General features: G+C 30.9%; 2 protein-coding genes across 2 annotated transcripts; both read left to right on the forward strand.

Moving 5' to 3' along the window:
• The first annotated feature begins 140 nt into the window (after nucleotides 1-140).
• LOC118187073 (putative peptidyl-prolyl cis-trans isomerase dodo) lies at nucleotides 141-19,003 on the forward strand. Its single transcript, XM_035357251.2, has 3 exons — nucleotides 141-285; nucleotides 7,795-8,013; nucleotides 14,201-19,003. The coding sequence occupies exons 1-3, from the start codon at nucleotides 231-233 to the stop codon at nucleotides 14,419-14,421; spliced, it is 495 nt and encodes a 164-aa protein (XP_035213142.1). The 5' UTR covers nucleotides 141-230; the 3' UTR covers nucleotides 14,422-19,003.
• Nucleotides 19,004-22,115: 3,112 nt separating this feature from the next.
• Nucleotides 22,116-22,745, forward strand: LOC146998892 (general transcription factor II-I repeat domain-containing protein 2-like). The gene has a single exon (XM_085810265.1). It carries the CDS (start codon nucleotides 22,116-22,118, stop codon nucleotides 22,743-22,745), a length of 630 nt encoding a protein of 209 aa, XP_085666391.1.
• The last annotated feature ends 223 nt before the right edge of the window (nucleotides 22,746-22,968 follow it).

Genomic DNA, 22,968 nt, shown 5'->3' on the forward strand with positions numbered 1-22,968 from the left:
TTTAAAAGGGTTATAGTTCTATATAAATATAAAATTTGTGAACGATATCATTAAATTACAAAAAAAAAAAAAAAAAAAAAAAAAAAAAAAGAGGAATGGGAGAAAGAATTTTTTTGCTCTTAATTTAGGGTATTGGAATTGGCAACATTATTTGTAACGGTGGATCTGTAGATGTTATTCAACTGAAAATTGTGAATTTGGAGAAATTTAAGTATTTTTAAAAATTGACCATGGCTGATGAAGAGCTTCCGAAGGGGTGGGAGAAAAGAATGAGCCGTTCAACTGGTTAGTTTCACCAAGACCAAAGGTTTTTTTTTGAGGGAAAGTTAAGCAAATTAAATAAATTTGTTCCGTCAGCTTTACAACTTAAAAGAGTAATGTTAAAATAAAATTAAAATACAAAAAGAAAATTGCATCTATCGTAGGAATACGTATGATAATTTTAATTACATTAATCTTTTTAATTTTTTTAATAGCGATTTTTTGGTGCGATATTAATTATATTCTGTTTATATTAATATTTATTTATGCTTGAGAAGTCGAAACCACTTCCCATGCATGTCTGTGCTTTGAAGGTATTGAATTCGCATGTTTAAACAGCTTTAATATGATGTATTTAATAATATCGAAAATTTATGTATAATGTTTTTACCAATAAATGAATTATTACATTTTTTCCTTAAAGAATCGGAAAGGAATTTTTTTTTCCCTTAAGAGTCTTTTATTTGTAATAAAAAAATATTATTAGCTCAATGTCTGTAATTGTGCAGTATTGTGGGAAAAAAGTTATACTGTTGCTTGCAATAATTATATTTTTTTACACCGAGTGACTAAAATAGAAGAAAAATTTATACAGCCGAAATATGTAATGTTGAAAAAAGTATGTGAAGTTACATCAAAATAGTATTTGCCGCGATCTGGGAAAGGTCAAATCAAATCACATGCTTAAAAATTTGTGTGTAAAAAAGTATGTGTTCTAGGTATTTAAGTTTAATTAGTTTTAGGTTCCAGGTATACAGGAGTATGTTATTTTCAAATGATTAGCTTCAAATCTGGTACTGTTTTGAGTAGTATTGCTTTGTTTATTTTTTCATATTGTAGTGAGATATACAGTATTAAATATGTATTATGTATAATTTTTAGAGGCCAAATATTAATGAATTTTCTAAATTTGTTTGATCATCTCTATAATTATTTATGATGCCAGTTTTGGAAATATCACTAGTACAGTTGCCATTGTCATTTGTATATGGAATATAATCTTTTGGCCTTTTTTTCCTAATAGATTGCTAACAGTTTGATAGAATTTTTGATGTATTTAAGATGATGAGCTGAAGGAATCCCTTCACAAGCTAGGAGAATGGACAAATTGTGTCCTAGCTTTTGCTTAATACTAGATAAAGTATTTTCAGCTATGGAAACTATATATTTTAAATGCAGATTATTAGCAGCTCAGTTAAAGTTCAGAAAAATTAGCTTTCTAAAAGATTAAAAAATACATTTATCACATTTGGTGAGGACAATACTTGTTTCTTTGACATTAAATGTATGATATGTGATTCAATTTTTGAAATATTTGTTTTTTATGTATGCAAGCCTAAAAATGTCTTCTTTTTATACAGGGATACAAATAGAATAGAAGAAAAATAGTTCTTGATAGCTATTGTCGCTAGTTCATTTTAATTGCTAGAAAAATTAAAAGTCATTGAAATTATTAAACTTGAAATATATTTTCAAGCATTGCATTTTAATTAACATAGTAATTTTATCATGGAAAGAATCTGAAAGTTCATGGAATAGTTATATGACAGAGCATGAAATTTTCACAACCTGTGATTTAAGCTAGCACTTTCACGCCTACTGTGGATTCATACCAACGGCTGTCGGTAAAAAACCCACAGGAATAATGCTCGTAGGTATAAATGCTCACAGGAAAAAAGAAATCATAGAAATATGCCCACATAGAAAAATACTCACATGGAAAAATGCTCGCTTAGAAATATGCTCACATGAAAAAAAGCCCGCATAGATATATGCTCACATGGAAATAAGCCCACTGATAAATAAAATACGTAGAGATATCCTTACATTAATGAATCAATAATTCATCGATTTGAACATTGCACATCTACTTGAATTTTTGTAAAGAAACATTATTGGACAAATGCTCATATTAACCATTTCCCAGTCGTTTGGGTACTTGGAAATGGCATTTTTTTTATTTTCCCAAGCGGTGCTCGGGCAAGTTTTTTTTTTTTTTTTTCCTCTTCTAGTCTAATACACTGATTTGCCTGAATTTTTTGCTTGTTTAGTGTGTAATGTTTCTAACAGATGGGGCTAGTAATCCAGTAAAGTTAGAATTGCAAAACAACTGGTTTCAAGGTTAGGTTTTACTGAATTCTTTTACGCAAGTAAAGTAAAGACGGGAAATTTCTTTTCACTAGCTCGATGTTTCGGCTACTGCGAATACTATTTCTTTTAAATTTGGAGCTAAAATAAAAGAAAAAATGAATGATAACGAGCAGCTTATATCTGAAGATAACTCTGATAGTGAATCTGAAATTTCACTAAATGATTCTGGAAATAATGACAGTTTGTTTTCTGACTTCTCTAGTGATGAAGAAAGAGAAAGTATACATAATCTAATGCAAATTCGGAACTTTTGTGAACTTGATATTAATAATCCTTCTTTCTTCATCTTAATAATTCTTCTTTGGAATCGAACAGATATGTAATAAAATAAAGCATTTTAAATTCTGACATCTATTTTTGTGAAGTGTTCTTTCCAGTTTGCTTACTTGTTCGAAAAAAGCCAACTTTAAGAAAAAATGTGCTTTTTTACGATGAAAATAAAAATTAGCATAAATCAATAAATTCAACACCTGTAATAGTTCTGACTGCTGATTTGGGTTTATATAATGAATTTCTTCATAAAAATGTTTATCAAAAATATGCTTTTTTTTTTTTTTTTTTTTTTTTTTTTTGTCATAATACGACGGAAAAAAGAAACTTAAGTGGTTAACCTTTTCAGTTGCAGTATATAAAAGAATGAAAACTGAAATATTTTATACCACTGCCCCCTGTACTTTTTTTTCTCTGTAGCTCCCGTAAAACCCTGTTTCCTGTAACCCCTGTAAAAAATGTCCCGACATTTTTTTTTTCCTCCCCTGTAACTGCCAATAGTTTATTATTGTTTTTTATTTACTCTATGTTTGCATACTTTTGATCAGTATCTATAGAAATTGATGTTTGAGTGTAGTTATTTAAGTTTGGAGACAAAAAAGTTCTAGAAGACCACAGTTTCCAATCGAAGTGTGGAATCATTATGTAGCAGCCTTCGAAAAATCTCCTAAAACAACAATTTATTACAAAAGCTTTCATAAGGTACAAAATTCATTATTTAATTGTAGTCATCCTAGTATGTGGTTTTTGTTTGACGGACGGAAAAATGATTTAGCCTGCCAACATTTATTACTAGCTTTTGTAAATACAAGGCGTATTGAAGTAAAAAAAAAAAAAAAAGAAAGAAAATATGAAAAATTACATTCGGTAATCGTGAATCATGTAAGAAACTATGATGAAATCGATGATAAAATTATATATTTACGTGTATTAGCTAATATTCAGTAAGTTTGCAGAGACATTAGGTATTTTGGAAGCAGACGATGTGAAAAATGATCAAAGACTTCGTCGGGAATCGAACCATGGACCTTTGGAATACGCGCCCAGCGTGCAGACCACCACACCACGAAGGCATGCTAGGAAGGCGGAAGAAATACCTTATATATCCCCCTTTTAAAGGGTGACTGGGGATTTTAGGGGACCCAATTGCCAAATCCTGGGTGTGGAGAATCATCATCCACCACCCTTTTAGTTCGGGTGCCACTGTAGAGACATTAGGTATTTTGGAAGCAGGAGACGTGAAAAATGAGCAAAGCCTTCACCGGAAATCGAACCACGAACCTCTGCAATATGCACCCAGCATGCAGACCACCACATCACGAAGGCATGCTAAGAAGGCAAGAGAAATACTTTATAAGTTTATGTGAAATATACATGATTTATATATAACAAGGTATTGTACATAATTTAAATCAAATAATTATTTCTATTTGCTTATTCTTCTAAATGTTTATATTATAAAATGTGTAACATATACTTACTATTTTTTTAACAGTTAAAATTGTAATAATTTTTCGCTGTATATTCTGTTTCATTTTTCTTCCTTCCTCCTCTTTTTTTCCTATTTCAAAATGGCCTGTTTGTTAATCTTATATAGCAACTAAATCAACACAAAAGTTATACAGTTTTGATACATATATATATATATATATACCATAGATGTTTTGGTAATTTAAATAATTTTTCTTTGAAAAATTCAAGTAGGTGTACGATGTTCAAATCGATTAATTATTGAATTCATGTAAGGATATTTATATGTATTTTATTTATCAGTGGACTTATTTCCCTGTGAGCATATATCTGAGCTTTTTTCCATGTGAGCACATTTCTAAGAGAGCTTTTTTCTATGTAGACATATTTCTATCTGGTCTTTTTTCCTATGAGCATTCAGCCCACCAGCGGCCGAGCGGTAACGTCGCTGAACACTGGTAGTTCGGTCCGAGGTTCGAATCCCGCGAACGGGCTGGCTGCATGGGTGTTTTCGTGGTTTTCCCCATGTGTAACGTGTATACAAGCCAGTTTCCCTTAGAAAGTCCTCCACGAAGGCATCCCTCCCCCTTAGGCAGATAGCCATAGTGAGCTTTGCCATAATTAAATACACACACACACACCTATGAGCATTCATTCCTGTGAGCATTTTTCCTGTGGGCATTTTTCCGGTCACTTATACCAATAGATCCCCCCCCCAGAATTCGGTACTCTTCTGTTATCAGAATCGGATTCAGAAATGTATGGATGTATTTGTTCATGTATATAATATGTATGTGCATATATACATTTGTGAATCCGGTCCCAATAACAATAAAGTACCAAAAAACCTCCACCTATGCAGCAATAACAGAAATTTCTAGTTCACAACTAAATAAATGTATATTGTTTTGTTAGTTAAATTTTTGTAATATAATCTTAATATTTGTATTAAAATATAGAGTAATATGTATATATCATAGCTGATCCATTAAAGGAATAGGGCCAGTTTAATATCTCTTTTATGGTAGACAGAGGACAAGCACAGCTAACTTACAGTATGTGCACCCGCTCTTGAATTTTACATTGGCACTTCTAACATTTTTGTAGTATATTTAAAGAGAAAAAAGAAATGATATTTCAGTACTTGCATCATTAGCATTACACAAGAACCATGTGTCAGGAATTAAGTTTTTAAAGGATTTAACCTAGATAGATTTATTACATGGTACATCTTTAGGATAGAAAGGAGAAATAAATAAATTTAAAATGAGATTATTGTAAATGAAATTTATTTTTTGTTTTACCTATTCTTGATTTTACATATATGTATATGTACAGTGTGAAAAAAAGGGGGACAGTTCTATGTCTCCCATTCTACTGGGCCGTTTGATGAAATTCATATTGCGTTTTTTATGTCTCGAAAGCGCAACTTAAGATATACATTAGATTTATAGTATATAGTATTGTCCTAATATAGGTATTTTGACACAAAATCGGACTTTTTCTGAAATAACATTGAAAAAATATTCCATTTATTGGTATATGCAAAAAAATTAATCTTATTTCTTAATGAATAAATTATTTAAAAAAATTTAAAGTAGTATAGGTAAGAATATATCTCTCTAATTAAATACATAAATGAGGCTTTTTTTTATCCAATTAATAAATTTATAAGCAAAGATAAAAATATATTTTTAATATTCAAGCTGAAAAATTAGTGCTAATTTTTATTTAATATTGCATTGTAATATGAAAAATATTTTTCAGTTTTAGACAGGTTATAACTAAGTTTTGATGTATTAATTGTTTACCTTCCGTTGAGCATTATTACATTTAGGTTTAATTTTATATGACTTGCAAAATTGTCAAATTAATTTAATTTTGTTTATTTATGAACATATATTTTGTTCACCTTTTTCAAATTCATTGAGTGGGAAAATATTGCCTTTGGTCACAGTAGTTAATATATTGCTTTTGATTGTTAGCTTGGTAATTTTTAAAGAGATGTATATTTTAAATATTTTTGTCATTTTGAGAAAAAATTTGTGTGGTTGTTTAAAGTAATGTTTTATGTTTTTATGCCAATTAAAAAAAATTCGTTATATTGCTTACTTTTTGAGGGGTGTTTATTCTTTTTTTATACATACTTATTTCTTGATCATCTAATGCCTTTTAATACAGTATTAGATGCATGGTTTTTGTTTCTTCTTTTCTGTTTTTGTTTCTACTTTTCTTTCATTCCTTTTATTTTTGTGTGGCTGCAGCACAATAATAATTATTGTCCATGGCTGAGTTATTTATTTTATTCTTGGGAATAGTTGTCCAGGTGGGGAGGGGAAGGGATCAGAAGATTTTATTGCTGCATGGCCTAGTTATAATTTCTTTTGTAATTTCAGGGCATTTTAATGGGTTTATTGATAAAAATTTGATTCTGTCTTTTTTTTTTTTTTTAGTGTGGATGATCCTTCGTATATTTAATTAAGGCTATCCTGTTTTGATTAAAGCTGTTACTATTGATGAGCTTCTCTAATTCATTATTGTATATGGTGTATCATTTTCTGTATTAACAGTAGAGGCAATTGAAATTCTGACTAGACCAAGTACCTGTAGCAGTAGTTGCACTAACTCTACTAATACATACATTTCTTCATGCAGTGTATAAATGAACTGTGAATTTTGTTTAGTTTAAAAATATTTTAATTCATCATGCAGCATCTAATTTTAATTTGAATACTGCATATTTTAATGGTATTTATTTATAAATACAGTCAAAAGTCGTTAATTCGGACATCCATAATACGGAATGATCTATAATCCGGACGGTCCGGATTATAGATAATTCCGTATTACGGGTGTCCGAATTAACGACTTTTGACTGTATATATTTACTAATATGTAAAGGATTTACAAAGCGAAAGTATGTTTCGAAGTCCATTAAACAAAAAGTGGAATTGCTGCAAAAAATGGATAAAGGCATATCCTTTGTTTATCTAACCATTCCGAAATCTGTTTATCAATTTCACGCTGCTCTGCGGCCAGGGGCGGGGACGCCGCGGCGCGCAATGAATTGGAAGTTGATCTGTCAGCACTATCCTTATCTTCAGGGCAGATGTTTTTATTTTATTTGGCTTATAATTCCTTACTAAATGTAGTATTTCATCTTGATGTACTCCGTCTTTGATATTATTTAAATCAAATTCCTCGTCATTATAATTTGCTTCCGATAGCGAAGAAAGTGACACAGAGGTTATTGAAAACGAAAAAATTTCGATTGACAAATTAGTCGGTATTCTCGACACAGCAATTATAGGACTTGAACAGCAGAACTTTGTAACTAAACAAGAATTTATATCTGTTTATAGAATTAAAGAGAAGGTATTATCACATAAAAAACAAAGCAACTTAAACAACTTACATTGAAAGAAATGTTTAATAAAGTAAACAAATAAATATTAAGCTTTTTTTGTAAATTTTGATACCCTTTAGATTATAAATGTTATTACAGTTTCATATTTTTAATTTTATAATTTCTGCATGCCATCTTACCAGATTTAAACTCATGATCTATAATCCGGAATCGCCGAAGTCCCGACGAGTCCAGATTAACGACTTTTGACTGTATCTGTAATTTTTTAATTTTAGGACAAGCATATTATTTAAATATTTACACCAAAGAAAGCCAGTGGGATAGGCCTACAAAACCTGCAGAACCTGGCTCTGGAGGAGGTGGTGGTGGAAATTCTGTAGACCAAGTCAGATGCAGTCATTTGCTTGTCAAACACAGAGATTCAAGGCGGCCTAGCTCGTGGAGGGAAGATAGTATAACCAGGACCAAAGAAGAAGCATTGGAAATCATTGAAGGTAACCAAGTAATAATGTTTCTTTTTTGTATGATAATTTTGATGTATAATTAAAATTTGAAGTAATAGTAAATAAAGTATTTTTTCTTCATCAGATAAAATGAATTGGAAGTTGATCTGTCAGCACTATCCTTATCTTCAGGGCAGATGTTTTTATTTTAATCTGCTTATAATTCCTTACTAAATGTAGTATTTCATCTCGATGTACTCTGTCTTTGATATAATTTAAATCAAATTCCTCGTCATTATAAATATCACAAATACACATCAAATAGTTTTCTGGTTGCAATTTTCTAATTTCGACTATGTGTAATGTATGTTTTACGCATGCACGCATTGAAAGAAATGTTTAATAAAGTAAACAAATAAATATTAAGCTTTTTTTTTTTTTTGTAAATATTAATACCCTTTAGATCATAATTGCTCTTTATTTCATAAATTACGGTTTCATATTTTTGATTGCGTAATTTCTGCATACTGTCTTACAGATTTAAATTGATGATCTATAATCCGGGAAAACCCCTAATCCGGAATAACTGAAGTCCCGACGAATCCGGATGAAAGACTTTGTACTGTATATACAAAGTGAACTTACCATAAATAATATAGTATATTTGCTATTTGCATATTACCATGCAGCTGTTTTCTACTTTATCATAACCAGTGAAATATTTTACCAAAAATTCATGATTTACAGTAACAGTATTTCATGTCATGAACTGATTAAATTATTTTATTCCAACTTTTGATGAAATATTTAACTCGTGTTCAATATTATATACTTCTCTTTTACAATTTTTAAATTTCAGAAACTGTAAATAAATAAAATATATTTGCACATTCAGTGCAAGAAAATGAAGGCAAATAAAGCAGATACTTTTTGAAAGTTTTAATGAATTGCATGTATACAAAATAACTCTGTTCACTTGCAGTAAGTAAAGGTGCTTTATATAATACGTAACGTTGTTTGTGGAAACGATCACAAAAATTAAAATTTGCCATGTATAGTTTATTATCTGAATATTCAAATTTTGAAGTCACATTGCTAACATAGTAAAGATTTCTTAACACTAAAGAAATTCTGAAATCAAATTTTAAACATGAAAATTGAAATTTTCATATTTAAATGTAATAAAACTCAACAATCTGAAAGAGAAAATTGGAATTGCAAAATTTAAGAAAAAACGTGAATTCTGAATTGTAATGAAAATGTTTGGTTTATAGTTTATTTAATTTAATTTTGGCGAAGCATACCAGGGCGTACGAGGAGGGATGCCTTCATGGAGGACTTTCTTAGGAAACTGGTTCGTATACAGATTACACATGGGAAAAACCATGGAAACACTCATACAGCCACCATGTATACCTAGAATCAACCCAGGTTGAACTGCCAGCGTTCAGCGACTTTCTTGGCCGCCGGTGAACTTATAATGAAAATAAAATTAATTGATGATTAAATGCTAATGTCCTGGATATCAGATTTTGATAAAAAATAAACCAAGTTATTGGTTCAAGATAAACACAAAGGTTCAGAAAAATAAAAGCAATTATTACAGTAGTGATCTAGGTATATCTCCAATAGTGAAACCTTAAAATAGGCTTAGAAACTGTTATAAATTTATTTTAGGGAGCAGGAAGATTGATCCAGTTCAGATTTTGTATCTAAAAAGAATTCTTTAGGTGGTTACATGTAAAAAGAAGAAAGAGGTGTTTTATTTAAAACAAAAGTACAAGTTACAAAATTCCACTTTTGTAGGAAGATTCAGTTACTGGCCTTTTGTGGCAGCAAAAGATTATCCAAAGAGGAGTTTCAGTTTTATGGTTTTTGATTTGGTCTGATAAATTATGGCAAAGCACACTATGGCTATCTGCCTAAGGGGAGGGATGCCACTGTGGAAGACTTTCTAAGGGAAACTGGTTTGTATACACTTTACACATGGGGCAAACCGTGAAAACACCCATGCAGCTAGCCTGTCCGCCTGGAATTGAACCCAAGTCGGAACTACCAGTGTTCAGTGATTTTACCGCTTGGCTGCTGGACTTTTATAAAAAAATGGCAGAAAACAAAGGATCAAAGCATTTCTTTTATTCAATGATTGCAGAAGATTGTGACTAATAATAAAATAGTTTATGGTTTTAAAGCAATTTTTTTCTGATATTTTGATTGCCTCTAAAAACTGAACATTTAGGAAAAGATTACATTCAGTCTTAGCAATCTAGATATTATTATTCAAGCCTAATTATGTGAACTGGAACATTGATGTTGAACAAGGCAAACATAGAAATTGTAAACACAATAATTTAATGGATGCTGATGATAACAAGATATTAACAAATTACTTTCTCACCCATTTGCTGTCTTCTATAGCATAAACTGTGTATCTTAATATGACCATCATCTTACAGTTTCTGAGCTTGCTCTCTTTTTGGTTTTAAAAGGCAATTTGTATTGTACCTATATTATTTCTACAGTCATTGCATTTATCATATTACTACTACATTTAATCCTTTGTTAGGTTTTATGATATATTACTATGATTTGATTGGTATTTTAACACTTAGAAGATGGGTGACAGAAAAAATGACCAGAGCTTCAGAATCATAAAAACGGGTGTAGCCGAAATTTCAGCCAGAGAAATTCTTTCCCTCCATCATTTAGGGTGCGGAGAAAGTCGTGTGATAACCTTTCCCTGCCACTTGTCTGATGACCTTCACCTCTCACAACTATGAAATTAAAAAAATTCCCTTTCATTTTCCCTCAACAGTGCAATGTTAACTTGAGGTAAAAACTTTCAGTTGTGTTTCGCATGATTAACTTTCTCTCTAGAATTCTACCTAAGTAACCTAACCATACTGATATGCATATGCGTATGGTATTTACATATGCAAATGAGGTGTGCATGCATATGCAATAGAAACTTAAATGTGTAGCATGTATGTAAGCAGATATATGCATATTATACATATGCACACATGAATAAAAGCATACACATGTACATATGTGTAAATACCATGCATATATGATAACTGTGTATATATAGAGAGAAATATTCATATGTGTATTCATATATTTGGAAATCACAGATTTAAGCTCAAATATTATATTTATATTTTTTTCATATTCAGCATAGAAGTTTTATTCAAAAATACAAAGAGACGAAACACAATAATATTCCAATTACTGATGATTTTATAAATAAAGACTAAATTCCCCTTATAAAGTCAGGACTTTCTATGAGATCATTAATAATTATTCTTATATATTTGCTTTCTATGAGATCATTAATAATTATTCTTATATATTTGCTTTCTGTATTTCTTTTGCTATAAATATTTCCAAATCCAAAATGTATCAAGAAAGCAAAACGTCAGAAATGTATTAAATTACAGTTTTACAGCATTTACTAAGATTTAACTTTAAAAAATCTCTCATTAAATTAGCATTTACTCTTCATTTCCTAGGAGATGATCAAAAGGAGTATATCATAAAATATAAATACATATGTATCCTTTTGCTTCAATTTCTTTCTTCTAAGAAATTGTACCTGTATTGATAACACTCAGGTTATACCTTCGGTCAATTGAATATCACTTAATGGCATATCAGTGATTTCAATATACACTGGTGGTTCTTGAGGTTGTATTCTCTACTGCTGCTAAATAAAGGTTCTGTTTTTTCCTTCACGTACAACGAACATACGGGCCAGTTTCACGCAGAAAGTCCTTAACAAAGGCCCATCAGCAGCCGAGCAATAAAAGCCACTGAACACTGGTAGTTCAGTCCAGATTCGAGTCCTGGTGAACTGGCTGGCTGCTTGGGTGTTTTCGAGGTTTTCCTAATGTGTAACGTGCATATGAGCCACTTCCACTGAAGGTCCCTCCCTTTCCGTGTAGTGCCTAATGTCGGAGCACATAATAAATAAATAATAGATATATTCCTTAACAATGTTATTTTTCCATATAGGCAAACAGCGGTAGCATAATTTTGCATAATCATACAGTTTAATTCATTTATACTATCTTACTTATCTATATTATCTAATTTATCTTATTTCATATTTTACCGAGAGACTGAATTAATTTTCGGCGTAAGCCTTTTTTTTTTTTTTTTTTAAATTAAAAATGAAATTGTCATCCTTGTGGTGAAGTAATAACGAGAAATTCTATTCTAATAACATTTGTAATTTCAGTATTCCTCACATTCTTATGCATAATGAAAATACAAGTTAAATTCCTGCAGAAGTGATCTGCATAATAGCATCTATATTTTGGCAGGATAATTATCTATTTATGATAATTCCAGTTTTATACATTAATTCCAGTTACATTTTCAGTTTGTAATAGTCACCATACCAGAGCAGTTAATAGAAATTTAAATTAATACTTATGTTTCAATATAGCCTTCATCTTCTAATTTCAACAATGAAGTATTTTCTGAAATTCAATATGTTACAAATAATAGCACTGGAATGATAAATACAACCAAACTGATCAGTTTTTAGACGTATGAAAAATATATCAAGGGGCAGGAGTAAAAACTGTTCTAAAATGGATTTAGATGAGTGAAATTTTAGAAAGAGGCATCATACATATCAAGTTCTTAATCATGTATTCAAACAATTAAGTTTTGGAAATCCTGTATTAATATATTTATTGATCCTGAATTCGGAACTATACAAGTAAGATTTACATATATATGTGTTACCGTGAAAGACTGAAATTGGAGAATGTCGACTTTCACCAGAGAATGTCAACATTCACCAAATACGTCGGTGAAAGATCGAATATTTCTTTACATTTTTGTACATTCGGACCCTCACCGGTGTATGTCGACAATCACAGATATGCTCTGGTGCAGGTCAAAAAGAGAGGAGTATATGTACATGCTGCTATTCCAAAAGGAAGTGTTCCACAAATAAATGCAGTTGTAAAAGCAAGGGCCTCTTGTGCAATTCAAAGTGTCATAATAGTTTTAAGTTGCAATAAATAAGATTTGAATCACATAATTTGGTAAGTTTATAACTTCTATTATTTTCCTTTCTCATTTTGAATGTACTGTGTGTTTTAAGTTCTTATGTTCTTAAGTTCTTATTCTGAGTCTCAAGTGCGTTTTTTCGCGAATGAATTACGGAGAAGGAAATATAATATTCTTTATGTTCAACATTCACCAGTGTAAGTCAGAAATAAGACTATTTGGAAAATATTTCGGACATACACCAAGCGACTATGTGAATGTTGACATTCTCCAGATTTTGGTGTTTCACCATAACATATATATATATAGAGAGAGAGACAGAAAGAATGCTACTTGCTTTGCATTTGCCAAAGCTTATTGAAGAAAACAGCTATAAAAATCTTGATAGAGAATGGCATCTGTTGAAGACTAGAAGTATATATAAAAGATGAAGAATTCCCCCTACCCTCTGAATAAAGTTTTTGGAAAAAAAAAAAATGGTATAGGAGAACAAATGATTCTCAATTTAACAATATTAATTAAAACATTGTTTCAATTCTTTCGTTTGTCAGTAGCAACAGAAAAATATTTCCAGCTGTGACAGTGAATCAAAATGTAATAAATCAGCTATACGCTCCCTGAAAAGGGAACTCCTTTTGGCAAAGAAAAAATAAAACAGTAATCAGTGACAAGTATTACTGCATCTCAAGCAAATTAATTTAGCCAAAATCTGTTAAAAATACTGTATAAATGTTTGCATTGTTTTAAGCTTTAGTGATAACTACAGGGACATGAGTATGGAATTTTCTGTTTTCATATTTGTGAGACACATGTTAATGTAGCATTTTGTAAAAAAAAAACTGTTTATAATTATGTATTAAAATAATAATATCATAAACTGTTCTAAAGAGAGGGAAATGAAAAGTAAAAATAAATTTAGTATTTTTTCCTTAGATCTATTACCATTGCCTTGCTAAATTAATACAAAATATTTTTTCTGGATGGTCACATTGTTAACTAATAAAACTGTTTTGTTTTTAATGGTACTACTTTCATCTAATTTCTTTGCATGATAATGTTAAAAATAGTCTCCCTCACTCCAGAAATAATATATGTATTACGCCGATGTAAAAGTGGCTGGTAAACTTAGGAAATTACGTTAGTGTAAAAAAGCAGGTAAGATATTATAGAAAAGTGTTATTTTGTTCTGAATTTTTGTATTCCTACTTTCTAGGCTATAGAGAACAACTGATGACTGGAAAAGCTACATTTGAAGAACTAGCCTCTAAATATAGTGACTGCAGTTCTGCTAAACGGGGTGGAGATCTTGGGTTATTTGGTAGGGGTGCTATGCAGAAACCATTTGAAGATGCATCATTTGCTTTAAAAGTGGGAGAACTAAGTAAGCCTGTGTTTTCAGATTCAGGTGTCCATCTTATCATTAGGACTGCATAAATGTGCCATTTTTGTAATTTACTATGCAGAAATTACTGTTATAGGAACTTTTGCTTCTTGTCCATATTAGAACATCATTTGAAATTCAAGTAAATATGAATATTGTTTGCTTTAAGATGTTGGCAGATTTTTTCCCTCTTAATTATTTAAATTTCATTTATTTTGCAAATAATTTCTTTTGCAAAAATACTGTAGTATGTAAGAAACCTTTTGCATAACTTTACAAAAATTCTCTTATGTAGTTAAAATTTTTAAACTTTTAATTAAAATGACTTCCACTTAGTAAACAGTAGGTTTCATTATTTGTGTACATTGAAGTTAGCAATAGTTTATATATATTTGTATGTGTATATATAAATATATATACTCACATATATATTTAATTTTAATAATATGTCTTAAAGTATATGGTATTGATTGTATTTTTAAAATGTACAACATGATTTCAGTTCTAGGAATGCTAAGTATTTCTTTCAGTTTAATGCTGATATTATTTTTATGAATTAATATATCAGAAATATTATGTATGGAATTATGAAATTGATTGATACTGAATGTAGTTACTTTACGGGCTAATTTAATTAATTATTTATCAGTGATATATTGCATTGAAATGAGTCAGCTATATAACATATGAAATTTTATCAGAGATTACATTATATGGCAATGTTGTTACTGTTGATATAGAATTAGGAAATGAAGGCTTATCTGTAGAAAATCAAACTATAAGAGATAACTGTAATTATTCATTATTGTTATTGTGGTAATTTTTTGCACTATTTTGATTAAGATTATTATTTGATTTGATTTTAAGCACTATTTTGATTAAAAAGGTAAATTTTTATGCCTGTAAAAATGCCAGATTAAAAAATTATTTTGGATATATTGATTTGCTATTAAATAACATTTTCTTATTTTCAACAACTGCTTAATATTTTGTGATTAACTGTAAAGATTGTGTTTAAAACTTGCATTGTATCATTTTGAAATTCTGGAAATATTCAGAAGAATTTAGAAATTAATAAAACATCAAGCATAGATTTAACTGTTATAGGTTAAAATTAAAGTTTTTAACAGATAAAAGTCTTGCATTTTATGTTTTTAAACTAGAGATTTAGTAATCTTACCTACAATTTATTGTTTGCTATTAGAACAAAATTGCCCATGATCAGAATACTGAAATATGCATGAAAACTGTCAAAAGTGAAAAAATTGCAGTGTTTTGGGTATCAGCTGAAAGACTAGATAGCATTTAAAACTTTATTAAAAGCACAAGCATTTAACCTGGAATGAAAAACATAAATAGTCATGAGACTTGTCAAAACCTGAGAGGTCTTTAATTTTCATGAAGCCAGCTTTTCTGCTTGGAGCTTTGTGATGTATATTTGAATTTTTTTTATTTTAAATATGCTTTTAGTAGATCTGTCATGAAGACATAATGCATTCTATCTTGACATAGGTTGTACAAAATCAACAGGACTTACAGTGATGTTCTGCATAGTCTCAGAAGGGGGGGGGACATCTTTAATCATTGTTGGGAAGCTCTTATTTCTGCGTTCTTTAGTTAATAAATTCAGCCATGCAGGTAACTTTGAATTGTGTTTTTTGTTTAGATCATGTAAGAGGTTTATTTTATTCAGAGTTGGCTTACCAAGAACATATTTCATATTAAGTATTAGTATAATAATATTTATAATTTAAAATTAATATCACTGCATCATGATATCATAAGTGTTCCACTACAGGACCCCATCATAACACTGTTACTTTAAACAGATTGTCCAATATGAGCTAAGGCAGAAAATTTCACAATGTATCCTGAATTTTGATTGCATTAGGAGGCTTAGGTTTTTAACTTTCATGTTCCATGACTATGAAGTAAGATTTTCATTTGCATTACTAATCAGAGTAGCAAATAAAACCATATTTGTGTAGATCCAGGTGTAAAGGTGTGTGGACTTTTATGTGGATTGATTTTTTTCATTTTTCAAACTGACTTTTTGTACATATTGCCACCTTTATGATAGCACACCTCTGTGATTGTTTCTGCACTAGCAGACACTGGCTGAACTGCTTATATGCTTGACACTTTTGTGATAGAGCATTACTATGAAGGCATCCTATCCTTAATTGTATTATCAGCTGGAGAAGATCAGAAATTACTGCTTTAAGATGTCATTTATCAAGAGTGAACAGAAAAAAAAAAGAAGAAGAAGATTAGTATCCTTTTTGTAGCTGAGAAAAAACCCATGAGCTCTTCCTGATTGGTAGTCTATAAAAAATAATTGAAATTAAAAAACTAAAAGCAGGAAAAACTCATTTGGACAATAGGAAAGGAAGGAGAAACAATGCGTATACTCTAGAAATTCCTGGAAGAATAAACAATGCGTATCTCCAGAAATTCCAGGAAGATGTGAAACAATGAACATACTTAAGAAGGCTGCTGTCAGTACTTGTCTAGAAGACAGTTTGTCTTTTCTAATTATTTGAAAAATATCAAACTCAAGAAGCTTTGGTCCTATTTACCGTAGCCCATATTTGAACTGTAATAAACACATAATAAATGACAAAATGGCCTGCAGAAGAAAGAGGTTTGATGTTATAAAAAGAAACTCATAACTGCTTGAAAGAAAGCTGACTAATACTTGTGTAGTTAGACACTTCAGATATCTCTTAATTTGTCTCGCTTTGACAACTGCAGACATTTTCTAGTAACCCTGATTGCCATAATTGCTTTAGATTAGAACTTTCAGAGTTTCTTATAGTAGGATGGCAATTTAACTTTCAGCCACCTTCTCATTTGACTCTTGGAAGAGTTTTTTAAATACATAGCGTATATATAGATGCCTGCTTGTTATACCCAGATGTTTGTCATTTTTTTCCCCTTTAGTTTGAAGAGTTCCTCATTGTGTTCTAGTACTTGCAAACTAGCTGTTTATTTGTGTTTTTGTTTAATTTTTCATCTGTTTATGCTGTTTCATTTGAATTTTACCCTCAAGGGCAGAAAGGGCAGCAGAGGAAAAAATTAGCCCTTGTGGGTTTCTTTTCCTTTATAATTTATGTATCAGATAGATTTTTCATTTACTTGCAATTTATCCACAGTTTACGATCTTTTATTTTTATGAGCTGCCTGACATAGAAATTTAATTATATTTCCTTCTTTCTTTGACATAAATGCTTGCCTTTTCTTCTTATTTCTGATAAGAGTTATTTTGGTATGCCCTCAATTGCAAACCTGTGTCTTAAATAAATGTAACATGCAAAATTATGTCCTTATATTGAGTATCCCTGCAGATTCAGTTTTTCACTCCTGGTCCTTCTTGTTCCTTTATTTTTGGTATATAGCTGTTATCTGGATGTTATATTGATAGCACATCAAAGTATCTTAAATTACTTTTGAGCTGTTACCCTTTATAATGTATCTCAGTGTTTTCAATATTTTATAAGAAGTGTGCATGTTTAAGGTCTCTGCTAGTATTTTTGTATTGAGCGAAGTTATGTGAAACTGCATGAATTGGAAAGTGAGCTTAGTCTCATATTAATGTTCTCTCTGACTTCCCAAATGTATGTATTTTTTCTTTGTACATGTGTGGCTTACGTTTTTTACCTGTAAAATTATATTTAGTTAGTTAAACGCTTTTTGCCCTTAAAGTTATAAAACTTTAATTGTGCAAAATCAGACTTTGAGTAATTTGAAAAATTTTTACTTTTCTAATTCAAGTTTGTTTTTTTTTTTTTTTTTTTTTTTTTTCTTTTTCTTTTCTTTTTTGGGGTGTTTGTATGTTATGGTGTGTATGCATCCACATATGTTTTGCATATATGGTCTTATCATTTCAATCATATTTTGGAACCAAATGTCTCATCATTTGTTTTCTTTATTTTTCTTGTCTTATGTTTCTTTTCATGCTAGTCTTAGCTTAAATTCCCCCAATTGTTTTTCCTCCTCAAATTTGTTTAAACTTGATCTGTACTGTTATGTTATACTCTATTTTGTATGAAATGATCACTGATTCTTAACTAATTTCATTAAATCTAATATTCTGCTTTTTATTTTTCTCTTTTTAATTGATCTATTCTGTTTTGTCTGTTCCATTTTACCACTGCCAGTAAACACCATCTCAAGTAAGTTTTTTTGTTCAGCCAGTATTGCATTATATGAATAGAATCATACTTACAATTTTTTTGAAAGACTTTCCTTCATTTCTGTGATATATGTTATGCATTTAATAAAATAATAATCTTTCTAAGTTTAATAAAAAAACCGTATTCGCTTTCATCAATAAATTTATGCGTTCTGAAATATTACTGTGCAATATTACATATTTCTCTAACTATTAATTTGTATTTAAATACTTAATATTTGATAATTCTGAAGCACATATCACATATTAGGAAATCCATTACTTGAGTGGCCATGTCACATATATACTGTATACTGACATTTAATTAGATACCTCTTAATCATTTAAATGCATCTGGCATAGTAATTGTTAGATCATCCTTGCTCATGCTTAAGAAACATATGTATTATGAATTATTTTCTGTAGTTCTATTTGAAATAAATATTTTATAGTTTCCAAAAGCCTTTGTGTTGTTATTTCATAAAGTGGCAATTCAATTCTAAATATTTTATGTATAATAATTGTAAAATTGAATGAGTGTGGTAAGGTTTACTTCTGTACATGTAATTCAGCCTATACTTTTTCCTTCAAACATTCTGGATAATTAAGGTAATTTATTGAAATAATGATTGAGAATAAATACAGTGCAAAATCCCAAATCTTAATGTCTAGTAACCAGAATACTTTGATATCCTGACTTCACATAAAACTCCCCTCCCTCCTTTTTTTGAGACATTTTCTTTTTCTGACGTGGTGTAGGAATGGAGATGATGATTCTCAAGAAATCTGTAAATCAAATTTTCTCCTGATTAGTGTTAGGTTTTTAGGTTTCTTTTACTAAGAGACATCATTATCAGCGACAGTATTGAATAACAGTATATTATTTTACCCTTAAAGACTTGCTAGTTAGCAAACAGCATTTTCATTTTCAGCCTTTGAGCGACTGTGGGAGAAGTAGCATTTCTCTGTCTTATCTACTTCTATACACAATGAGAAGCTTGAAGACCAATATTTATTTGGAAGAGGGTGTGCTATTTTCTTTTGTTGGCATAGCAGGTAAGAAGGAAGAAAGAATGAGATTTTGTTTAACTTAGCTAGCATTTTGAATTGTGCTCTTCCTTAACTTTCTAATTGGATGTGGCTTATTATTTTCAGGCTATTATTATTAAACTTATTAAAGTTTTAGTAAACAATAACGTTTCCATTTTACTTTTTCCTTAAACCTGTATGTCCATCATTCAACCAACGGATATCAAAATTTTATGCACACTAAAATGCAGATATAAAGTAGCATTTTGACATAAGTGCAGCATTAAGATTATCCAAGAATTCTTAAAATGTTTGAATATAAAATCTTTGTGGAACACTGCAATGTTATGAAAGGATGTGTCTGCACTTTTTTTTTTTTAAAATTGCTTGCCATGATACATAGACAGCTAACAAATTTCATGATGATGAAGCAGCAAATTTGAAGGTTTTAGATATCAATTTTAAAAGGCAAAATTTTCTGATTAATGGAATATGTGAAGAAATGCTAAATGAAAATGATGTAATTTAAGTCTTCTATTGCATTGAATTTTCAGAATTCACAGAAGGCCCAATCATTGACCAGTTAATGGAATAGTGAAATTAAAAAATGTTGCTAGTTTAGCTTTGAGTCACATTTTAATTTCTTGAGCTGGTTAGTCGAACACAACCTTTCTTTTTTTTCAGAATACGTCTTGAAGAGATAAGATGCATGTTGATAATAATGATTATAACTATGATTAAGTTTAAAACAACATGGTTGCATGAGGATATAAACCAGTGGTACTCAACCTGAGAGCCACTTGCGGTCCGCCGAGCTTTGTTGAGGGGCCCAGCAAGCTATTCCCCGTATTCAAAATTTCGCAATAAAAATCTCAAATGATTGGCTGATAAAAATGGGCGAGATGCGGGCAGGGATAACGACGAAACCAATGCCCTGAATTTAAGCAGCACGTTCTGCAATGACTGCACAACGCATGTCAGTTATTGTGCAGTCCGTCTCAGTAATTGTGTGGCATGAGAAGGTATGCCTAGAATGAATTTAGTCAGGTTGCTGTGGTTGGAAGCATTTTAATACTAGATATGATAGCCACGAAGACTACAGATTTCTTCTGATGTTTAACAATAGTTTAGCGACATGTTAACGGTATTTAGCGACACGTCAACAATTATATCGTTTGCGGCCTGGTGAGTGAGCACGAGTATCCGCACTCTTACTACCGTTGCACATCACTAGACCTCACAACAGGCTATGCCACAAGCTCACTTTTAAATTCTGCACGGCAATAATTCATAAAGCGAACGCAATGTTGATGCCACTGTTACCTGTTAGTAAACTGTTTAAGTTGCAAATCAAACATCTATGCAATTACAGCAAAAACAATACTGGTTTCGTCAAATTTTCCACTGTTGACTGTAATTCCAAGGGGAAGAACTCAAGTATTCTACGAAATACGGCTTTTCTATTTATTCACACGCAATGCGAACTAGTTTCCACCATTTATGTTGGCGTGGCCGCATTAGTGCGCCGCTTCGCCCCCCCCCTAAGGTCGCAGACAAGTCAGTACGTGTGTTTTGCTTGTGTCGTGCGTATGTTGTATTTCTGTCTCTGTAGTGAGGGTGAAGACTGAAAAAATAGTTATTCACCATGTCAGGAGTGGCTTCTAAAAAAAGAAAAATATCCGATGAAAGAAGACTGTTTCAAGATCAGTGGAAAATTGACTATTTTGTAGTGCAAAATAAACATGGGTCAGCAACTTGTTTAATTTGCCGTGAAAGTGTTATATTAAAGAAATATGTTGATCGCCATTTTACAACAAAACACAGATCGTTTAGTGAAACTTTTCCTCAAGGGTCCACTTGTAAGACAGAAGAAACTGGCAGCTTTGAAACGTTCTTTGGTGAAACAACAAAACGTTATGTCGGCAGTGATGTCACAAGATGCAGCGGTAACAAAGGCATCATATGAAATTTGTTATATACTTGGTAAGAATATGAAACCATTTACTTATGCAGAAATAGTAAAGGAGTGTTTGTTAACTGCTTCCAGTGTACTATTTGATAAATTCAACAACAAAAATCAAGTAATTGGAGACATTAAGAAACTCCAGCTCTCAGATTCAACCTGCGTTAGACGTATTGAAGACATAGCACACTGTATTTGCGATTGCATAGTTCAAGACTTAAAAAACTCTAAGTTCTTTAGCATGGCTCTTGATTCCAGCACTGACATGTCAGCAACATCACAATATTCAGTTTTTGTTAGATATTGTACTGAAGACAACTCAGTTCAAGAAGATTTTTTTTAAATTTCTCCCAATGAAGGACCAAACCAGAGGCAGAGACTATATTGATATTATTTGCGATTTCTTTGAACAGAACAATATAGATATAAGAAAATTTCTGTGTGCACCAATGGCTGTCCTTCAATGACAGGCTCGGAAAATGGGTTTATTTCTCTGTTAAAAAAGAAATGGCTTAACAAATCTAATAACCTTTTATTGCATTATTTACCAGCACATTAAATGTCTTGAAATAGACTCTGTGATGAAAACTGTCATAAGTACAGTGAATTACATCCAAGCAGGAGAACTGATCCAAAGAAAATTCAAAAGCCTTTTGGAGGAAATGGGCAGTCAATGCAGCGATGTTCTTTTACATACTTCAGTTCATTGGCTTAGCAGAGGCAAGCTGTTGGAAAAGTTTTTTTCTTTGCGGCAAGAAATTATGCTGTATTTACAGCAAAACAATAAAATGTGCAGTGAATTGCAAGATGATGGATGGTGGTGTATTTTAGCATTTCTGTGTGACATTACAGATAAACTTAATTCGCTCAATTTGGATTTACAAGGTGACAATAAAATAATTTCACAGATGGCAAATAAAATATTTGCATTCAAAGAGAAGCTTAATGTGTATAAAGAAGAGATTCAGAACCAAATACTGCAAAATTTTCCATCAATGACTAAAGCTAAAACGGAAGGTATTAATATTTCTTCAGGTAACTGTATGAAGATTTCAAATTACTTAATGGCATTATCGGAAGAATTTAAAAGTAGATTCAGTGATTTAAGGAAAATTAAAAGCATGTTCTTACTTCTCGAAAATCCTTGGCACTTAGATACAACAGTCATATCAGAACTGGCAGGCATATTGCAGTTACGTACAGCTGTTTGATGAATTTATAGAGTTCAAGAACAACACACATTTGGAAGCTTTATTTAAAGAAAAGAGGGCGGAAATGGATTATGCCGATTTTTGGAAAACTGTGCCTGGACAATACAGAACTGTACAAAAATGTGCTCGCCTTTTTCGCATCAACTTATCTTTGTAAATCGTCATACTCTAAAATGAAGTATGCAAAAAATGTATACAGAAACCGGCTCACTGATTATCATTT

The sequence above is a fragment of the Stegodyphus dumicola genome, chromosome 2 (genome assembly GCF_044657685.1).
Source record: "Stegodyphus dumicola isolate Sdum_Otavi_A_Nest chromosome 2, ASM4465768v1".
NCBI lineage: Eukaryota > Metazoa > Arthropoda > Arachnida > Araneae > Eresidae > Stegodyphus > Stegodyphus dumicola.

What these genes read in the sequence shown, in the direction of transcription:
- LOC118187073 (XM_035357251.2), top strand. Translation starts at nt 231, where the DNA reads ATGGCTGATGAAGAGCTTCCGAAGGGGTGGGAGAAAAGAATGAGCCGT. An exon ending in AAGAATGAGCCGTTCAACTG is followed by an intron (nt 286 to 7,794) that starts GTTAGTTTCACC and finishes TTTTAATTTTAG; the next exon opens with GACAAGCATATTATTTAAAT. An exon ending in AGCATTGGAAATCATTGAAG is followed by an intron (nt 8,014 to 14,200) that starts GTAACCAAGTAA and finishes CCTACTTTCTAG; the next exon opens with GCTATAGAGAACAACTGATG.
- LOC146998892 (XM_085810265.1), top strand. Translation starts at nt 22,116, where the DNA reads ATGAAAACTGTCATAAGTACAGTGAATTACATCCAAGCAGGAGAACTG.